At 36.9% G+C, this 21,108-nt stretch overlaps 1 protein-coding gene across 1 annotated transcript; it reads left to right on the top strand.

The window, feature by feature from the left end:
• Positions 1–395: 395 nt before the first annotated feature.
• LOC149847058 (chlorophyll a-b binding protein 4, chloroplastic-like) lies at positions 396–2,127 on the top strand. Its single transcript, XM_089996775.1, has 3 exons — positions 396–720; positions 1,028–1,443; positions 1,819–2,127. Exons 1-3 carry the CDS (start codon positions 530–532, stop codon positions 1,956–1,958), a joined length of 747 nt encoding a protein of 248 aa, XP_089852901.1. The 5' UTR covers positions 396–529; the 3' UTR covers positions 1,959–2,127.
• Positions 2,128–21,108: the final 18,981 nt, after the last annotated feature.

Below are 21,108 nucleotides of genomic sequence, written 5' to 3'. Positions count from 1 at the left end.
TGTAGTTTTTATTGGGTCCGGGTATGGTTTTTCTTATAGTTAACCCAAATAAATTTGTGTCCGGACCTGATACCATATCCGAAAATCTGGTTCAAGTCTGGTTCCACCTGAGTCCGAATTACCAAACCCGACCCGTTGACACCCTTAGTCCAAAGTAGATCACTGAATAGTAGACGACCTGGCGCCATGTAACCCCACAGTATCAGAATCTCCACATGGCGAAATCTCAGTGGCTGTGGGAGTTCCCTCGGGCCCAGCAAGACAGAGACGGTGGATTTCCTTGGATGGAAGGATAAAGCCGGATAAGGTTGGGGCGTCACGATTGGTCGAGCCCAGATGACCCACGAATCTACTCCGTCCGATCTTCGCCAAGATCAATTGGAGCCGTCCATTGCTAGGAGAATTCGGGCCACCAGTCCGCTTGGCACATGAGATATACAGGCAGGGTGGGAGAAGCAGGTCTCCTTCATTCCCTCTCTTGTCTTGCCAACCCAACTCCGGTAGCGCCGGTGCTTGACGGGATAAACCAATGGCGTCGGTGCCGTCGCTCGGGGGATTCGGGCCGTCTACCTTCTTGACGGGGAGTTCCGGCCGAAGGTTGGCGAGGAGTTATGATGCCCGGAGCTTCCCTTCGCTAGCGCGCCTCACCTCCTTCAAGATCGAAGCTAAGAAGGGCCAATGGTTGCCTGGGTTGGCATCGCCTGCGTATCTTACCGGCAGGTGATTCTTCGCTTACTTTTTTATTTTTTTGTTTCTTTTCTTTTGTTGACATTAGCCAATTTCTGTTTATTTGTGTATAATGACTTTTATATGTTGATTCCGTCAGATTTAGCTCTTCGTGCTTCTTGTTTGCAAATCTCCACCATGAATAAAATATTATATATATATATATACATTACAGCGTTTTTGGGCTCGTAGTCTTGTGGAACAGCTTCAATCAATTTAAAAGTAGTTAAGAACGGGAGTAAGGTTGAAGTAGTAGTCAAACAAATGTTTTATTTCTCAACTCTTGTGCAAAATGTTGCAGCCTTCCTGGAGACAATGGGTTCGACCCATTGGGTCTAGCTGAAGACCCAGAAAATTTGAGGTGGTTTGTGCAGGCCGAGTTGGTTAACGGCAGGTGGGCTATGCTTGGTGTAGCTGGGATGATGTTGCCTGAGGTGTTCACCAAGGCTGGAATCATCAACGCGCCCGAGTGGTATGATGCAGGAAAATCCGAGTACTTTGCATCGTCCTCAACGTTGTTCGTGATCGAGTTCATTCTTTTCCACTATGTGGAGATCAGAAGGTGGCAAGACATTAAGAACCCTGGCAGCGTGAACCAGGATCCCATCTTTAAGAACTATAGCTTGCCACCAAATGAAGTTGGTTACCCTGGAGGAATTTTCAACCCCCTGAATTTCGCGCCAACAATGGAGGCCAAGGAAAAGGAGCTAGCCAATGGTAAATTTCCTTACTACATCCATCCCTGAACTGAAAATAAAAAAATTGTCACTGAGGGCTATCCTTTGGTTTGAGCTAGCCAATAGCAACTATGGACCTGGACTTGGTTAATTCTGCTAATTTGTCCGTGGACTCATGATCAATTGAGTCTAAATCTGTTGGACTAAGGTAAACTGACCAGGAAGGTTGGTCCCCATGGGAGTGTCAATGAGAAGATCATGAGGACTTCAATAAGAGACTTGAGCATGCAACGATTGAAAACTAGAAACAACAGGCTCAACCATGTCATCACTGCCCAAGCATGCTATTAAATTGATCAGAACATGAGTGCGAAGAAGATTCATTTTCTTTTCTTTTTCTTTTTCTTTTTTGCAGGGAGACTGGCTATGTTGGCGTTCTTGGGTTTTTTTATTCAACACAATGTAACTGGAAAAGGTCCCTTTGAGAACCTGCTGCAACACCTCTCTGACCCGTGGCACAACACCATTGTCCAAACCATACGAGGAGGAGCCTAAATCAGGCATGCATGAACTTTGTGTATTCATTCTTGCTTTTTCTTCTTCTTCTTCTCTACCTACAAAAACTTATGGATGGTTTGGCCATACATAGATGAGTTTGTTCCGTGATTCAAAAGCCTAGTTATATACAAGTATATGGAAAACATGATCATCGACGTATTGCCAACTGATGCTGTCCCAATAGACTCTGTAAGCCCTGTACCTTCGCTCTACTTGGTTCTGGTTTTCAAGAGTTTCTTCTTCATGCATGTCAAACACTTCAGAACATTTTGTACCATGCCTTTTGCTGGTAGCTAGGGTTGTTAAACAAGGAACTGGGATTCAGAAGGAACCTAGTGAGCTTATTCTTGAGTTGCCCTGCAGTTGTCAAGCTGCAAGATACAACTTGTATGAATCTAGTTGAACTGACTCCCAGGTCCATGAACAAGCTCATGTCAATGGGAAACCAATGAAAGGAGCCCTCTCTACAAACCATGCAAAATCTTACAAGTGCTCATCTGTTGGACCCATGATCGACCAACAAAAGTTCTGCATTTCTTGGGGGAAAAACGAAAATGAAAACAGAAAATATTAAACTTCGGGGAGAGGCGATCCTCAACAACCCTCGCACTTTATGCTTCTCTATTCTTTTTCCTAATATTCACGTTTCACATATAAATGTATGAAGCATGTGTAACTGTTGATATAAGTTGGGATCGAACAGATAGCTGGATGGTAAGGTCACACTATCATAACTGATGGTCTCGGATTTCAATCCTAAGCCACAGCCTGCCTATGAAAAATTAAGAAAAGAAAAAAATAAAGAGAGAGAGAGACGGAAAATTAAGAAAAGAAACAAATTAAGAGAGAGAGAGAGAGAGAGAGAGAGAGAGAGAGAGAGAGAGAGAGCTGTTGAGATAAGCTATCATGTACTATATCTTTTTTTGAGAAGAAGCTATCATGTGCTAAATCTCCACTTCTGCATTTCGTTTAGTAGCATCTGGATAAGAATAAAACTCGGCTGTTGTGTCCACTTTCTCATGACTGAATTTATAGACTGAAAAGCACTCTTGATGTTGGCGTAGGCAAAGTCCTAACGGCTACTCGGACAGCTGAAAGCAACCCCTGTTAATTAATCAGTTTGGTCGTTCCTGCCAAAACGTTCAAAACAATCTTGGTTCCAGGTGCATGAATAAAATAGGAAACATTGACTTGCATCAGATTAGAAAAACTATTAACTAATTCAAAAGGGAACAGCCGATATCATGCAAACATCATAAAGAGAAGAAATCAATGTCTGAAACAACAAAATCTCCAAAAGTAATGACCTAACTTAATTTCTTAATTACAAACGCACCGTCCAGTGTTTTCTTATTAGTCACGCTTGTAGATACAAAGAGCTTATGCTCTAAAGATCCAAATATTCAGGGGTGCAAGCACTGAGGTTGAAAAACAAAACAGGACAGGCCGTTTCTTGTATAAGAATGCATAATTATCCACAACGTGCATTGTGTTTGTTTTTTTGGCTCAAAATTACGTGGGCATGCCAAGCTTTCTTAGCCCTTTATTGCCTCTTTTATCAAGTTGGGTTTCCGAGAGGAATAACACAGTGGATATGTTTTTCTTATTGGCCTTGTTGAGTGGCCACCCACCTACTATTAGTCTTGTTTGGTGGCCATCTCCAAATCCTATTGGTCTTGTTGAGTGACCACTTCTACCTCCTATTGTTCTTGTTTGGTGGCCACATCCACAGCTTAATGATCTTGATGAGTGGTCACCTATCCCTCTTATTGACTTTCTTGGGTGGCCACCACTCCTTCCTATTAGCCTTGTTGAACGGCCACCTCTTATTGGTCTTATTGGGTGGCCACCTCCCTTCCTTATCGGTCATGTTGATTAGCCATGGTTGGATATTTAGGATTGGATCCAACCCTATGTGTGACCTGGTTTGACACTAATGAAGGTTTTAGTGGGGCTTTAGTAAGAATTAGTGGTGAAAGGGTTACATGAATGTGAAAGGGTCCATATTCAATATGGCATATGAAGGGTTCACATATGTCCACTTTCCTACCACTATAAATCTGACCCGAGATTCTTTAGAACTGGATTTGGATCCGGATTGAATAAGATCAGGTCTGAAATAAGGTCTATGTACTATTTAAACTCATTTAAAACAAAATCGGTTATGTGACCGATATAAAATATTTCAGGATCAGTTCAAAGTTATTTTTTACCGGTTCTTATCGGTTTTTTACCGGTTCCTGAATGTGAAAATCATGTTTTCATAAATCTATGAAGGAACAAGGATTTTTTTTTCCGGTTTTAAGGGTTTATAAGCATTTGTACATGTTTCAGACTAGTTCGACTGTTTGAAAACTGGTTTAGGCCCTTGGTTGATCTGTTTGGGATCATTTCAGACTGGTTCAGAGTACTTTTAGACCGATTTCAGCTTGAGGACCCCAAGTTTTACCCATAAAAGTATGTTTTTGTCATTTTTAATACCTTATACATGTTTATTGTTAAAAAAGCATGACTTATGTATGTCTAATACATGTGTTTTATGTTATTTAAGTTATACATAATATTTTTAAGCATGAATTATGACTAAATTCATGACATTTATGATGCATTTTTATCAAATTTATTTGTGCATATAAGTTGAACCATAAATTTTTATTTTTGATGATATAATATATGTTTCATCATGAATATACATGCATTATTATGTGTTCTTAAACATACTCTATAATACGAGTATGTTTATAATAAAAGATCCTGATCAACTGACTCATGCAATTATCAAAGTGATCTAAATTGTGTTAATTAAGGATGCTTTAGACCGTGTTAAGATACAGTATTATAATTATATATAACTTTTTGAAATAATGATTATACCCAAAGGTAGGTCATTATGTTTCAAATGCATAGAGGGTGTAATAGTAGATGTGTATATACCAGCCTATGAAGCATGTTCATATCCAAAGGTACGATGCATAATAGACTCTGGTTACATGATCTACTAGTTGCTAGTTTCACCAATTGAAGTCAATTTCTTGTGAATTGAGGAGATAAAGCAACTATGGGTATTATTTTTTCTACCAAAGTGAAACGATAATGACCAAATTATGCATGTCTTCAAAAAAGTAAATAATAAATGGTCTCACATTTACCTTTTAAATATGAATCTTGTATATAACAATTAATCTTTCACTCATACAGAGAATAGAATATCTGTTCTGAAGACTATTTATGAGAAGTGAGAGCGCTTAAAAAGGATGTCTATGAAAAATGAGAGTACTCGAATAATCTTAGCTTGTTGTTTTTGCAATCGGGAGAGGCTAAGAATATTCAAGGTGTCATCTCTCATTGCAGGATAATGAAAGAATTTTTGAAAGTCATTGGGCAAAATTTATTGATTTTATATGAGATTTTTATCTCAAACCATATGGATTAGAAGCTTTATTATGGATCATGGTATAGTGGACTCTATTGGGAGACCATTAAAAATCTTATGTGATAATGAAGTTGTTGTGTCTTTCTCGAATAACAATAAGAGCTCAACTTCATGTCGATACATGGAATTAAAGTACTTTGTTGTTAAAGAAAGAACTGGGAATCATCTGGTATATATTGATACAATCGGTATAAAGGAAATGATTATGTATCCCCCTTACTAAAGGGCTAGCACCGAGATTATATTTTCAACATGTAAAGAGGATGAATTTGTTTGATTTCTTCTGATGTATGACACAATACATTATGGTTATATGTGATCACATTTATGAAACTAAATTGATTCTATGACTTTGTGTATTGTTGATTCTGCATAAAGAATCTCTCATTTGGTTAGAGAGTAACAAAATAACAATACTAAATGACTAATAGAATGGGTTAAAGACTAATCTATTAATAAACGTAATCTTAACATGTTAAAGCACTGAAAATAAATTATATTGTAGTACATGGAAATATGATATTTCATAAAGAGATGTTCATCTTCATGACTCATATGATTCATTCTTGTGATACAAGATAACATGTAAACCCACATGAAAAATTAAGTCGAGATAACAGTATGAATCTTGATTTTGTAATTTTCTGTATCAAATAGGTCTAGTGGAAGAATGTTAGACACTTTGGATCAGGTTCAACCCTATGTATGACCTGGTTTGACACTAATGAAGGTATTAATGGGATATTAGTGAGAATTAGTAGGGAAGGAGTTACATGAATGTGAAAGGGTTCACATTCAATATGGCATGTGAAGGGTTCACTGAATGCCAGGTATGTAACCCCCCACTTTCTTCTCGCTATAAATTGAGGTATGACTGCTTGATGAGTGCAACCAAGGTGTCCCCATTTTTCATTGGGTTCAGGGTCCTTCTCACCATTGACTTGATGGCTTGGGCTCATCGTAGGCATCGATAGGATGAGGAGAATGTTGAGCACCAGCACATCATTTCATCCATGGCGTCTACCGGTATGTACTATTGCTTTCACATTCTGGTTTTGTTTTGAAGAACACCAACAACCGCATCCTATTGATCTTGCTGGGAGGCCATCTTCCCTTGTTGTTGGCTTTCATTGAGTGGTCACACCTTATTAGTTTTGCTGGTGGTCAACCCAACCTCCTATTAGTTTTGTTGGGTGGCCACCTCTCATTTCTGTTGGTCTTGTTAAGTGGTTACATCTTGTTGGCTTTGTTTGGAAGGCCACCTCCTTTTCTTATTGGGCTTGTCATGTAATATACCAACATATTTTTCTCATTTATAGGCTTTAATTTTACTCTAAATATAGTGATTTATATAAACAAACCTAGGTCTTTATCTATCCAATTAATGTGAAAGGTGCTTGTAAAAAAATATTTTTAATGATTAAATTATGAAAGAGTTTCTATCAAACATTTTACATAAAGTAAAAATATGTAAAGATAGAATTTTTTAAAATACAAGACCAAACAAATGCTTACAATTTCAAGAGACTCTTGGACTTAACTTTAAAAAATTGTACTGACTGAAGTTAACTTTTTATTCTTCAAAAAAATAAAATTTTAAATATTTTTAATGAATTCAATTAGGGGTATTTACATATTAATATAATATACCACCCTATTTTCTCCAGTTATAGGCTTTAATTTTATTCTAAATATAGTGTTTTATATAAAAGTTGAAACTAGGTCTTCATCCCAGTGTTGTGAAATGTGCCTCTAATGGAAAAATATTTAATAATTAAACTATGAAACATTTTCTCCTAGACTTTTGACGTAAAGCAAAGATATGTAAAGATGGATTTTTTAAGTGAAAAATACATGTACTACCATTGAAAATAATGGTATTTCACAGTGTACCTACAAGATACCGCAATATTCTTCTCATCATATCCACCCGGCTGATTTCAACCAAATTCTGATGATTTTATCCTTTCACTAAAACATAATCTAGCGAAACTCAAAAGTTTCAGTGAAACTTGACTTTTCCAATGAAACTGAGATTCATTTTACATCGAATTGCAAAAATCAAATGTTTTAGCAAAACTCGACTTATGCCAGCAAAATTGAGATTCACCTACTGTGAGACTTATTTTTTTTTACAACTACTTTTCTTCCACTCCACTCCCGTCATCCCCACCACCACTTCTCCACAATCACCATCACCATCACTATTTCGGTGTAAGGTGGTGGCAATGGTGATGATGGTGGTGGTAGTAATGGTGGTGATGACAATGATGATGGGTGGTAGTGGTGGCAATGGTACTGATGGCAATTGTGATGATAGTGGCAGTGGTGCTAGTGATAGTGGTTGAGAAGTGGTAGTAGTGATGATGGTGGTGGTGGTGATAGTGGTGGGGGTGATGGTGATGGAGGAGAAGTGGTGGTGGTGATAGTGGTGGGATTGGTGGAGGAGAAGTGGTGGTGGTGAAGGGGATGATGGAGGTGAAGTGAAGGAAAAGTAGTAAAAAAAAAGTCACACAAACTGAGTTTTTGCTATTTTGATGTATAGTCAAATCTCAGTTTGGTTTGTAAAAGTCGAGTTTTGCTATTTCATTATAAGGCAAAACTCGTTTTTGCTAGCAAAGTTGAGTTTCACTGAAACTTTTGAGATTGGCTAGATCACGTTTTAGTGTAAGGGCAAAATCGTTAGAATTTGACAAAAATCAGGTGGGTGGGTAAGAGAGAAATATTGTGATATTTTGCAACTACATTGTGAAATTCCATTATTTTTAGACCCATTTGCATGATTTGGATCTTTGGAACTGGTTGCCCGAGACTTGGTTTGCATCAAGTGGTCCGAAAGAGTTTTGAATCAAGTATATAGTTGAAAACAACTTAAAGTTGGTTGGTTATACCGATAGTGAATGGGCAGTAGGATGACAGAAAAAGCACCCTAGGCTATGTTTTTTGCTTGGAAATGAAAGTGATCTTTTTGGTCATCAAAGAAGCAGAACACAATTGCCATCATTAAGAGAGACAACAAATCTACAAAAGCCATGACAAAAATTCCTTTTTTTCACAGTCGCTCAAAACAGATCAAGCACCATTATATTAGAGAGTTAGTAGACAAAGAAGTTCATTCCAAGCAATGAGCAAGCCGTAGACATATTTACAAAAATAATTGCACATTAAAAAATTTGAAAGATTTAGATCAATTTTGGGAATTACAAATTAAGGGACAATCTAAGAAGTTAATTTGTAATTGGATCTGAATCTAGTTTGAGCCTAAAATCCAAAATATGGTCCTCAAGTAAGTCGAGTATTCTTGCAGCCAAGATTAGGTAGTCAATAACGATGTGGTTGTGGTCATTGGCAACAATAGGATGAAGTCTCCAAATGAGTGTGTGACCAACGTGAAAGTGCCTACAAGGCCTCTTCACTTGAGTTTGTGAGAGCTCAAGTGTGAAAGAGTTATGTGCTTGGTGTGCTAACTGTATTAGACAAGTGCTAGTTTTATATTCACTTCCTTATACTTGTATACCACTAGCATGATCTTCTCATGATTCTCCTTCATGTCATTTGAATTTTTTTCCCTTTCCGCTACTGTGCAAATTAGACTTGGTATCACCCGATTGCATCTAAACATTTTGTTTAGACAAACATGTCACATATATAGCGGAGCATGAATGCAATATACTCTCTCTCTCTCTCCAGTAAATACTGAAACTGAAGAACCAAGAGGAACAAGCATGATGTTAAACATATGGACACAAAAATAGATAATAAAGTGATCTCTGCAACCATCCATCAAAATAACTTAGAGGGAAGAACAACTTCCATAAACGATCAGAGAAACAAAAACAGTTCTTTTCCACAACTGCTATTTTGGAAACACAAGTCCATAAACTAGACAAACAGCATGTCTACCATCATAAACGCAACCCAGGATCCAACTTCCACACGATTCTTAGAAACACTTCCAGAAAAAATCTGGTTCTCTGCATGAAAAAACAGTGATCCATTCTCACAAAAACAGGTGAATATATGGTAACATTATGTGATGTAAATTTATCAAACCAAACCTCAACTTAAACCGAATAGATGACTTTGAAGAGTCATTGCCGACCCATTAAGGATGGCTATGCTTAAGCAGCTGCATAAACTGCTTAAGCTGTTGCGGATACAAGACTACTACGTAGCCTTCTTTTGAGAAGCCAAAGCTGCTGCATAAGCTGCTGAGTTGTTTGGGACTCTTCTAATAAAGCAGCTATGTGAGCTGCTGGAGTTTCCATGGAAGTCAAGGCTTGACTCTATTGTTAATGTAAGCAGCATGGTGTGCAGATTATGAAACTTATGGTTCTTGAAAGAATCATGTTCATTGGGCTCATAATGAGCCAATGCTATTTGGTGGTTTTAAGTGGTGGCAATTAAGGAGCCAGGATAGGTATTTTGTGTGTGAACATTACGTTGGAAGGTCTGAAGTCGTTTATAAATATGTAACCCTATGTGTGGTGTAAGGTGGTTTCGGGTGTGCATTGAAGTTATATAATGAAAGGCAAGTAGTTGCAGTAGTACATTAAACTTTTTTTTGTTGCAAGTATAGCCCGTGTCTGTATAAGGTAGTTGTTTGATTTTAAACTTATCCATGTTGTATTGTGGTATTGGAAATTTGTGGGATTCTATCCGAATTTGTAAGGGAGCGTGGAAGCTCTGTTGGAGTTTCGCTTCATGGGACTAGGGGTGGAGCCAGGAATCTAAATTAGGGTGGGCACAAACACATTGTACCTAAAGGATCCGCTGTCGCCTGGTCAAGCAGGTTTAGGCAGAAAAGAGAGAGATCATTTATGCTAATTAATTAAACAAAAAAACATTAACATTCTAACCAAAATCAAATATTCATTGTTCATGAATTCATGCTTAATGCTAATTAAAAAAGAAAAACTCATAAAAACTTTAAAACCATAACTAAACATTCATGCCAATATAAAAAACCAAATCAAAACCCAAATTCCTACAAACATCATAAATTATGCATTTGTGCTAATTAATAAAAAAAACTCCTTAATATTCTAAGTAAAATCAAACATTCATTATTCAAGAATTCATATTCAATAGTAATTATAAAACACACAAAAAAAAAACTAAAACCATAGCTCAATATTTATGTCATTAAAAAACAAATCAAATTCCTACATCCTAACCAACATCACTCATAGATATACTAATTAAAAACTAAAACAATAAAATTATAACTAAAATCAAGCATGAATTCATAGAATCATGTTTAATGTTGATTGAGAAAGAAACACAAAAAATACCTAATTAAATATTCATGTCATTTAAAAAATCAAAATAAAACTTAAACCCTAACAAAAATCAAAGTTTTAGGGGTTTGAGAAGTGATAACTAAAATCAAACATTCTTTAATAGAACCATGCTTAATGATAACTAGAAAAATGCCCCAAAAAAAAACCCTAACACCCTAATTAAACACTCATGTTATTTGTAAGAATCCAAATTGATACCCTAAATCATAAACAAAATCATATATTTATATTAATTAAAAAACCCTTAATATTCTAATGAAAATCAAGCATTCATTACATGCCAATTGTTAATAAAAAACACAATAAACCATAAAAAACTAATTAAACATTCATGCTGTTTAAAAAATAAACTAAATGAATAACCTAAATCTTAAAAAATGTCATGCATTATGCCAATTGAAAGAAAACAAATATAACCCCTAAAATCCAAACAAGCACTCATTTATGATTTGAAAAAAAAAATAAAGTGAAAGAAGAAGACTTAGAGGAAGAAGAGGTTGTTGGAGGTCCACAGCCCAACGGTGGCATTGAACAACAGATGGGGTACACAGGAAAAACAGAGAGGGAGAGAAAGGGCCTGTGGGGTCGCGGGGAGGGTCGAAGGGCAAGAGATAGAGTGGGGGCCTTTGTGGGCCTACGTTATGGGGGTCACAGAGAAGGCTGGAGGGAGAGGGATATATATATATATATATATATATATATATATATATATATATATATATATATATATATATATATATATATATATATATATATATATATATATATATATATATATATATATATATCGTCAGGCAGTGCCCACATACCTTGCAGGTCAGGGTAGGCACGTGCCACCTCCCCACAACATGGCTCCACTCCTGCATGAGACTCACCACTATTCTAGTAGTGTAAGAGCGCGCTTGGAGTGCTGGCCCACCAACTCAACATACTTGTGCAAACTTGAGGCAACGGGCTGAGCGGCCCGATGGGCCAAGCCGACCTGGCCCACCATGGGCCAGGTTTGGGTCAAGGTTTTATACCTGGGTCCATTAGCTACCGAGCCGAAACCTGGGCCGTTATACGTGGGTCAGGTCCTGGTGGACTGTGGGCTACCAGGCCAGCCCAATAGCATAAGCTATTTATTAATTTTTTAATAATATAAAATTTAAAAATAATAATTAATTATATAGTAACTTGTTAACTATTATTATTTACCTAATTAGTTGCATTAATTTTATAAAAACTAGAAAGATAATTAGATGAGAAGATGGGAACTTGTTAATTATTTACTATTTACCTAATTAGTTGCACTAATTTTAGAGAAAAGAAAAATATAACTGCAATCATTTTTAAAAAATAACCTACAAATGAGTTTGGGCCGGCCGGGCCCGCTTCACAGTGGCCCATTGGGCCAATAGGCTGGGTCATTGCTGCTCTTCAAACCCAAGCCCGTTAAGGTCCGTTAGTAAAAGGGCAGGGCCACACTTAAAGCCCGGCTGCCGATCTCTAAACGGGCCGAAGCCGGGCTGGGCCAGCCAGATGCCCACCCCTAAGCAGCCGGTAATGCGTAGATCATAGATATTTTTAAAACCTTTGATTATGATTTCATGTTCATCCTAGCAAGACCGTTGAACTCATTAAAACTAAGATGCCTATAAATGGATCAGGAAAGTACGGTCTCTCAAACTTGCACGAGTCTTGTGCAAATTTTACAAACCATTTTTTTTTTTGGGGTAGGCAAGCTGGGTGTTCTAACCTGAGACCCCTCGGTTATGATAGTTGAACCTAACCATCCTGCTCTCATTTAAATCTATATATGTCAACTGCCTGGAGTTAGCGTCTCCTTGCCAACTACCAGCCCCCAAACAGCCAATAGAGTGGGAGTAAGAGTAAACTAAACCGAATGTGATCTGAAACCACATTTGAAGTGGAATTTCATGTGATTGCAACCAAACATACCCTAAGGGGTCAAACGTTGGAATTGTCTACTGTAACCAATAGAGGCTGAGGCTGTAGCTGGATTTGGGCTGCCCCATTCCCATAGCATCTGTTGAGATTTGCCATATCTAAATTCCCAAACAGGAGAGTGCGTCAGAGGTAACCTGGATCTCCTTCAACACCCACCAACCGCAGGCCCCCAAAGCGAGGCCTAGGCAAGGGTTGGTAGACTATCAATGATTTTAGCAGACAAAATTAATCTAACAGTCACATAAATGCTTCAGTCTTTAGCTTGGCCGTGTTTACAACATGATCCGGAATGGAAGGCTAGGCTGTAAGATGGTTGGAGTCAGATAAGAACCAGGTGGAGCCAGGTCTGGGTGACCCTTTCTGGATTAGATCCTAGTTCGACCAACTGATTGGTGGGATGTAAGTCCCTCTTTTCCTCATATTTGCACAAAAATGGTTGGACCACTAACTGAGCTCATGTCGGAACTGGACCGGGTGGCCGATATCCGAAGCAAGTAGGAGTCCAATTTGGCCTCAGAAGATTAGCCCCATAAGCTAATCAGGACCCACTTGGGCAGGCCAACATCAAGGTCTTGTCAGGTTGGGAAAGGGCCAAACTCAGTCCTATCTTTCCCATTGACAAACTTGAAAGGGGGCCTTCAGATTATCTACTGCTGCTAGTGATGATATAATGAACGATGATGCTGATGATGAAGGGAAACTTACTGCATCTTTTTGGGTAACAAATGCATCTTAGTCCTATGCCACAATTTCCATGGGGCTTGGTGCACTCGCCACACATATTCGGAAGGTGATTGGGAAGGCCGAAGGAACTTACTTCCCTGAATTTCAGCTCCCATACACCCGTGCTTGAGCTCCCCTGCTTCAAAGCGTACTTGACATGAGGTAGTCTTAGGCTCTCGGTGTCATAGTCTATGGCCGATATGGGGAAGATGGCCTTGGATGAACGGACTAGATAGAGGTTTCGGTCATGGCAGAGGAGGCGATGTAATGGAGAAGAAGAGCAACGCTGCTCAAGAGAAAAGGGGTGTTTTACAGTAAGGTTTCCACACAACCTTGGCTGACAGAGTTTGCCATCAGGTGGGAATGAAGGCAAAGAAGAAGAAAGGGTGAGGAGATGGAGGATGAAGAATAAGACGGCTTTGAAATTGAGCATTTTGTTCAGAGGGATTGGGTTGCTAAGGCTAAGATGATTCATGTCCTTTGGCTTTGGCATCAACTTTTTAATTTTCTTTTTAAGTTGCTGACGTCAAAGATTCCCTGATAACTTTCTTTTAGATTTTTTATTGGGCCCAAGCCCTGGTGCCCTACTACTTTCTTCATACTAGGGCTGTATAGGCTGTTGTATTTAAGTTTTTTTTTTTTCTTGTCATGTCACAGAGGCACGAAAGGACACGAAATCACAGATTTTCATATCTTAATATATATGAAATGTACTTATTATTGAAACTATTTTTAAAAAGTTTAAATTTCATTAAAAACAGAACAGAATACTGTTTATAGAGAATGTGCCATGAGTCATCCTATGACATAATGACAAATTTTCCCCAAGACCATAGTGAACTTTGGCATTGGGCTTGGACTTGACCACGCCATCATCCATCAAACAACTCTAAACCCTCACACGCAGTATCTGGTCTGGAAGAAGGGCCCCTAAATTTTATGCCATGATAAATCGTTTTTTAGCAAACTGATTATCGGTTTTTCATTTGGAATGATGCTATAACTTGGTTGTTTCTGGGAAACAAAAAGCCTTACATTTTATGCCAACTATTGTCAAATTCTGTCTTCGAAAAGACATAAAGCTTAATTTGGTGTATGTGCTAGTGGTTTTACACACACCCAAGTGTCATGTTTGTTGGTAATATCAAGAAGAATAGATGTGAGTATTGATTAATTGTCTCTGTAAGAAGTTTTACTGAAAGCTAAGGTACTGTTTGGATGATGTCCCAAGGCATAAACCAGGACAAATAAAGCTTAATTTGTTGCCTATATGCATGGGTTTTTTCAGACACCCAAAGTGCCACTGGCAATATCAGCAAGAATTAATGTGAGTATTCATTAACTGTCTGATTCTAAAGATTAACTATTCTCATAGACACTTTAAATTTTTTTTATTGAAAGTTGAGTTCTATGCCATCACCCTGATCATGAACATTTTCAACTGACCTTTGAAAGGACTTTTATTAACTCATAACTCAGAAGTATGATATATTTGTGATGCTATAAATTTAAACAAAATTCTAATTAAAAACCAGGCAAAATTCAAGAGTTTAAGTTGAACTAAGAATTCAGTTAGATCCATTACGAGCCGTAGATCTCGTTGGAGATTCGATTCGATGATTTTGGATTTTGATTGGTTTAAAAAAATATAATTTTTAAAATTGACCAACCTCTATTTTAGGTTTTTCAACTTGAACAGGGTTCTGAATTTGTTTGCTTTAAATTGATCGAACGTACAGGAGGGGGTCACGCCCAGCCCAATGGGGTGCCCTTTGTGGTTATGGTGACCCATAGGGGTTCATGGGTGACTCAAGGTTTTATGGATCCTGGATGAGTCATATTCAGATCCAAACCTAAGTTTTGGATCTAATATTGATTTGGATCTCATGTACAAATATGTATCTTTCATTTAAGTTTTGAATTTGGATTTTTATTTGATGCCTAGATCCAACCCAATTGGGTTTGGATACAGATTAAGAATTTCGGATCTGAATCACCTGAATTTGGACTCAAGTGAAGCGCTACCTAGGTGGGACCCACTTTATTTTTTAGAGAGCTCATGAAGAGGACCTCTAATTAATAAATTAATTAATTAACTAATCTTAGAGGGTTTTTTAAAGAGGGTGGGATCCCCTCCTCGTAGACCCCAAGTTAATTAGTTTAGAAAAGTTTTATTTCAGAGGGACTCTTAGGAGTCCCTAGGTAGTTTGAAGTCTTGTAGAATAAGACTTTGTCAAAAGATAGAGGTCTCTTAGGAGAGATTTCTAGGTGGGACGTCCCACCTAGAGGTTGGTTGAGAGAGAAGTTTATCTCAATTGGCAATTTATAGAGGCCAATAGGAAGGGATGCCCCCCCTATTTTGGTCTTTTAATACCTCTCTCTTCCAATCCCTCTACACTTCTTCTTCTTTTTGTTTCATATTTTTCTTCCTTCTTCTTGAAACTTTTTAAGCTGCCATTAAAGCTACTTTAAAGTTTGAAGATGAAAGATCAATGTCATATTTCATTTAAGAACCCGATTAAGGTAAACACATCAATCACTTAGACATAGATCTATCCAAACACATGAGATATGCATAGGGATGATTTTTATATCTGAACCAATGAGGATCAGACCTAGAAATACCTTTCTAATATTGGTTTTCAATTTAGAAAAAATATTTTTGGTGGATCCATGTCACCATAGAATCAAAGAGAAAAACAATTTTCAAAATAGGACTATTTTTGGGCTTCCAATATGAAAAACAATTTGAAAGAGCATATTTTATTGTTATTTGTTAGATCTTATTTTTTCAAGCATGATTAGATGTTAATATTAGATTATAATGATAGAATACAAGTCCTAAAAGTTTTGAAAATTCGATATATGCTTGAATCCATGTTCTTTTATGCAAAATCATTTTTAAAGAAGGGTTTAGCAAAAATATTTTAGGGTTTTGATGTTTTATGATAAAGAAAAGTTAATCTGAGCATGCATGATAGTTTAGGTCATGTTTAGCATGATTAATCAGCATGTTATTGCATAAATAAACCATGATTTGATGTTGTTTAAGGTTTCTTGTGATTTTTGAATAGATGAAATTTTATTTGAGATATTCCATAAAGGTTTAATGTTTTTATAAAGTTTAGCATAAATATGTTTAAAGTTATATTGTATGATGCTGTAAATATATTTAGAGCATTTAAATTTATGATTGAATGGATTATAATATGATTCCTAATCTTGTTTAATAGATATTGCATGAGTTTGAAATCTTGGATATTCTGCCTTTATTTTTTATTTTGACCCATTTTAGAAACAAATCAATATCTTTATGAAAATAAAGTCAATAAATTAAAAGAAAAATATTGAAATGTTATACACATCTTGGGATTAAATTTAAATTCTTGTTTTATTTTGTTTGAGTCAGTTGTGAGGACAAAATGTCTCTTGTTACATAGAATAGGTTTTCTGCATTGTCAGCAGGACTATTCTGACTAGAGATTTTGAAAGTCATAAAAACCTAAACAAAACTGATCAAAATAAATTATGAAAAAATTGGGGCAATACTAACATGTATAAGAAGCTCCTATAAAAAAAATGTCAAAATATTTCTTTGTAAATCTTGAGAAATTCTCCAATCTGAGATGAATTTCTGCAGCTGGCAGGACATGTCTTATATTTTTTCTGAACAGAGTTTAGTCCCAATTTTTTAATAATTTTATTACAACTGTTATTGTGATTTTGTTTCTTGAACAATGTTCTTGAGTTGTTGGGGAAGTCTCAGTTAAAGTTTGAGTGTGAAATTTGATTCTTGTGAGTTTTGGTAGATTTTCCAAAATCGGGTTAACAAGGATCTGAACTGCACAGTATGACATGTGTTGGTGCCTAGTTATTTTCTACTTTGAGCAACATGTCTATTGATGCTTAAATTGAAATTTGGTCTGAATAGCATGTTAACTGAATGCATTCCATGTTATTCTTGATTGATAATTATTTATATGACAAATATGTTAATGAGCATTATGTATCATATGGCATGGTTACACATGTTGGTTTGCTTATTGAAGCATGATCATGATTGCATGTGTGTGCAATATTGATGTACGCATGTGGGCATATGATATGGTGAATGTGTGATATGAGCATGCATATAGCTTAGGAGTGAGCCTGGGTTCAGTAGAACCTATGGGTGCCTATGATGCGCCAAGGAAAGAAAAGATTGAATATCCATGCACATAATCACATAATTAACTCGAAGTCGTGCTGAAGGTGACCCAGTGATGGAGTGTGAACTACGAGTTGTTTGAATGAGTTAGAACAACATTGTGTTATGGAATCTCCTCGTGTGAAGATTGAGCTAGTGAGTCCAGGTGTGTGTACTGAGTGCACATAAACTTACTTGATGAGCTTAATAATTAAATAACACCCATGGCCCATTCAAACCTGGGACCACTTTAAAAAGAGTAGTGGTACACACGACCGATTAACCGTTGCTGCTTTTTGGAGAGCATGACATCTCTTTTGGTCCCCAGTCTTCAATCGTAGGGGGTCAGACTACCTTGTGTCATAGGTGGTATGTCTCGAATCTCTGCAGAGTAGGAATCAATTATGTATGAACTACTAGGAGATTTTCTCTATCGCAGACCACTCAAATGGAAACTCCGTGGGAGTTCATAAATTTTTCCAATTTATGAGGCTAATGAAATACATGGCATAATGTCACCTCATTAAATTGATTGAATCAGAGTTAGGCACCTGAGCATGTACCTTCAAGGCAGAAAAAGAGAAACAAAAGATAAAAAATAAAATCATTGCATTATTTCAGTTTATGTATGAATTGTTATTACATTGGCATGATGTATTGTAGTATATTTATTCTAAAAATATGAATGCAAGTATGATTGATTATGAAATTATAAACTATGCTTATTCTGATATATTGTGTTGCATGATTTAGTCGCATATCTGAAAATGTATCAATGCTTATTTCTATGATTGGATAAATCTGTGTTTTGGTGTAAACTACTGAGGTTGTGGATTTATGCCTCTACTTTTAATATTTTAGGTAATGAGTAAGCTGAACAGTAATAACAGGAGGCTCGGGGTGACATCAAGAGGGTCATGCTTCTTTAGGTTGCTGAGAGAACTTGATATATTTTATTATTTGATTATTTCATTAAGTTATATAAACTCTAATATTTGTGAGACTAGTATTGATTTATTTTTACACAAATGATGGTTTGATTCAGTTATTCTAGTCTCACACGTGTGAGTTATAACTATAACTCACCCAAGGCTTAAACCATGCTTAAAAAGAGTTTTTGTTGTTTTCTTGAAAATTATGTAAAGGGTTTAAAAAAAAACTCTAAAATTTCTGTTTAAAAAATTGGGGTGTTATAGATGCATCGAGTTAGATGGAATTAAACCTTAAAAGAGGTATGCATAATGGGATTCTGGTCAATACTGGGTCTAAGATGGACATATTCAAAAAATATGGATCATTTAAGAGCTAGGTTAGTGTGGTCACTTCTCAAAGAGAAAAGAAAAAGTCTCTCAAGCATAGTGATAGGATCCTTGATGCAATGGTACAAAAATCTTCATCGGTTTAAGAAGTCTTCTTCATCTTAAACTTAAATCTCATATAACTGAGTGATCATTGACAAAGCATTCACCTTAAACTTAAATCTCTCAATAAATAGATTCATTAAAACTTGCAACTGCTAGATTTGGTGGACATCCAAGGTTGAGAACCAAGGCAATGCTTCTCCTTCGAGACTTCTTAGGAACCATATGATTAGTGCTTGGTCATTGTTGAGACACTAAGAGCAGACATCCGAGAATAGGGTAATGTAGGTTTGGGGATTTTCGTTCCATTGAATTATATATATTTTTTGAATGTGAGAAACCAAAGGTTTTGTATCGTGACTTAGGATAAAATCCTAGATTTTATATGATCTCCTTTCTCCTTTTTCTGATTTCATCTAGTGGGTCATATTTCCGAGTTTCTCTTCAGGGTTTCAAACCCATCCTTCATATTCACTGGGTTGGGAACTCATGGCTCTTATTACTGGTATTATAGGTTTTGGGATTTGGATTGACTAAATCACCTAAGTTGACCCATGATGAGCCTTACACTTGTGAATCTGCTTATGACTTCTCAATTTTGCTTCATTTTGCAAGAATTTTTGTTGGTTCTCTTGTATTTGGAATTTCAAAGTTGCATTGGAGTTTGATACAAATCATTTTTGGAGCCATATCCGAATCCACTAAGCAAGACCCAATTGGGCCCATCGCCACAACATCCAAATTCAGATCCTATAAACTGCCTAAGACCCATTGGGCCATGTGGGGCCCACCTAGGGAGGTCGACCTTCCTTCCTTGAGATTCTAGATGGTCGTACACTAGTTCCTAGAGGGATGTGAGGTTGATTGGAGGTGTTATCCAAGTTTAGGTGTTATATTAATAGGCTTATCCTTAAGTATGTATTTTCTATTTAATGTATTTGTGTCTCTAAGGAGCCACTTAGGTTTTTTAATTCTTGCATTTACTTATCTTTGTAATTAGTGATTGTTTAATGAGCCTCTTTTGGGCCTATATAAAAGCTTGTAATCTCTTTAAATGGAATACATAAAAAAAAATAAAGAAATAAAATAGCTTTTCTCGTTAAATGCATCTCTCTTCTCTCTCTAGTTAACGTCCCCATCTTTCCTTATGGATATCTCTCTTTAGCTCTGTGAGTCCTTACTCGTTTACTCGTTCACCCTTTTTTAACAGATCTTTTCTTGGTCAATATAAGATGGTATCAACCTTGCTTAAGTATGAAATTTTTTAAGTGCTAAGTAGAACCAATTCTACTTAGGTGTTCATGTAGACTGCAGTGGACTCAAGTACTAAGGTGGTTGAACCCTCTGCTATACCAACCTACACCTAGATGACCCCTCTGACCTGCAGCGCTATAATAGACCTTACCAAGAGTGTCTACGAAGCCTAAGAGATAGGGACTCACACAGGTAAGGAAAGGAGAGAGACATCCACAAGGAGAGAGGGGAACCTTAACCAAAGAGGAAAAGAATCTTCACCCTTATCTAAGGGATCTTCTTTTGGTCAGCATAAGGTGGTACTAGCCTTGCCTAAGTACGAAGTAGAAACAATTTTCCTTATGTATTTGTGTGGACTACATCAACAAAGTAGTGGACTCAAGTACTAAGGTGGTTGAAGTTTCTGTTGAACCAACCTGCACCCAGACGACCCCTCTGAACTTCTCAAGAGTGTCTACTAAGCCCAAGTAAGTATAATATATTCCTGCCTAAGCCTAGCCCTTCCCCTTAACACACCAAACCCATAAGAGCCTAGTAAGGTTCAATATTCTATTGTTGTGAAGTACTGAAGCTGACCTTACTTGCCTTAATCATATTTCTCCAACTTGACTTAGTTTAAGCCTAAAAATTTAACCCTAAGTCAACCCTCGCATCCTTAACTAACCCACCAAAAATCAAAATTTTCCTTCATCCGAGTGAGGAGAAATAAATCTGACACTCAAACTTATTTTTGCTAAATCCTAGTCTGTGCATAGTCTTATTTTTCTTGTTCCTATATTTTTATCTCCCAAACCCTCACGAGTCAAACCCTTAAATTTTACCATAACCTTACCCTATCTATCTTAAGACTTTTTCTAATTTTTTTGTACAATATTTTGAGAAAACTAATCTTCCTTTCAATGTTTATCAGAATCCATATTACAACCTTGCAACTAGA

Source organism: Nuphar pumila, chromosome 2 (assembly GCF_984573655.1).
Source record: "Nuphar pumila chromosome 2, dmNupPumi1.hap1.1, whole genome shotgun sequence".
Classification (NCBI taxonomy): Eukaryota; Viridiplantae; Streptophyta; class Magnoliopsida; order Nymphaeales; family Nymphaeaceae; genus Nuphar; species Nuphar pumila.
Note: the sequence above shows the minus strand (reverse complement) of the source record. Positions and strands in the feature narration are given on the sequence as shown.

Coding starts and splice junctions, on each gene's coding strand:
- LOC149847058 (XM_089996775.1), top strand. CDS start 530: ATGGCGTCGGTGCCGTCGCTCGGGGGATTCGGGCCGTCTACCTTCTTG. Junction 721..1,027: donor CCTGCGTATCTTACCGGCAG/GTGATTCTTCGC, acceptor AAAATGTTGCAG/CCTTCCTGGAGACAATGGGT. Junction 1,444..1,818: donor GGAAAAGGAGCTAGCCAATG/GTAAATTTCCTT, acceptor TCTTTTTTGCAG/GGAGACTGGCTATGTTGGCG.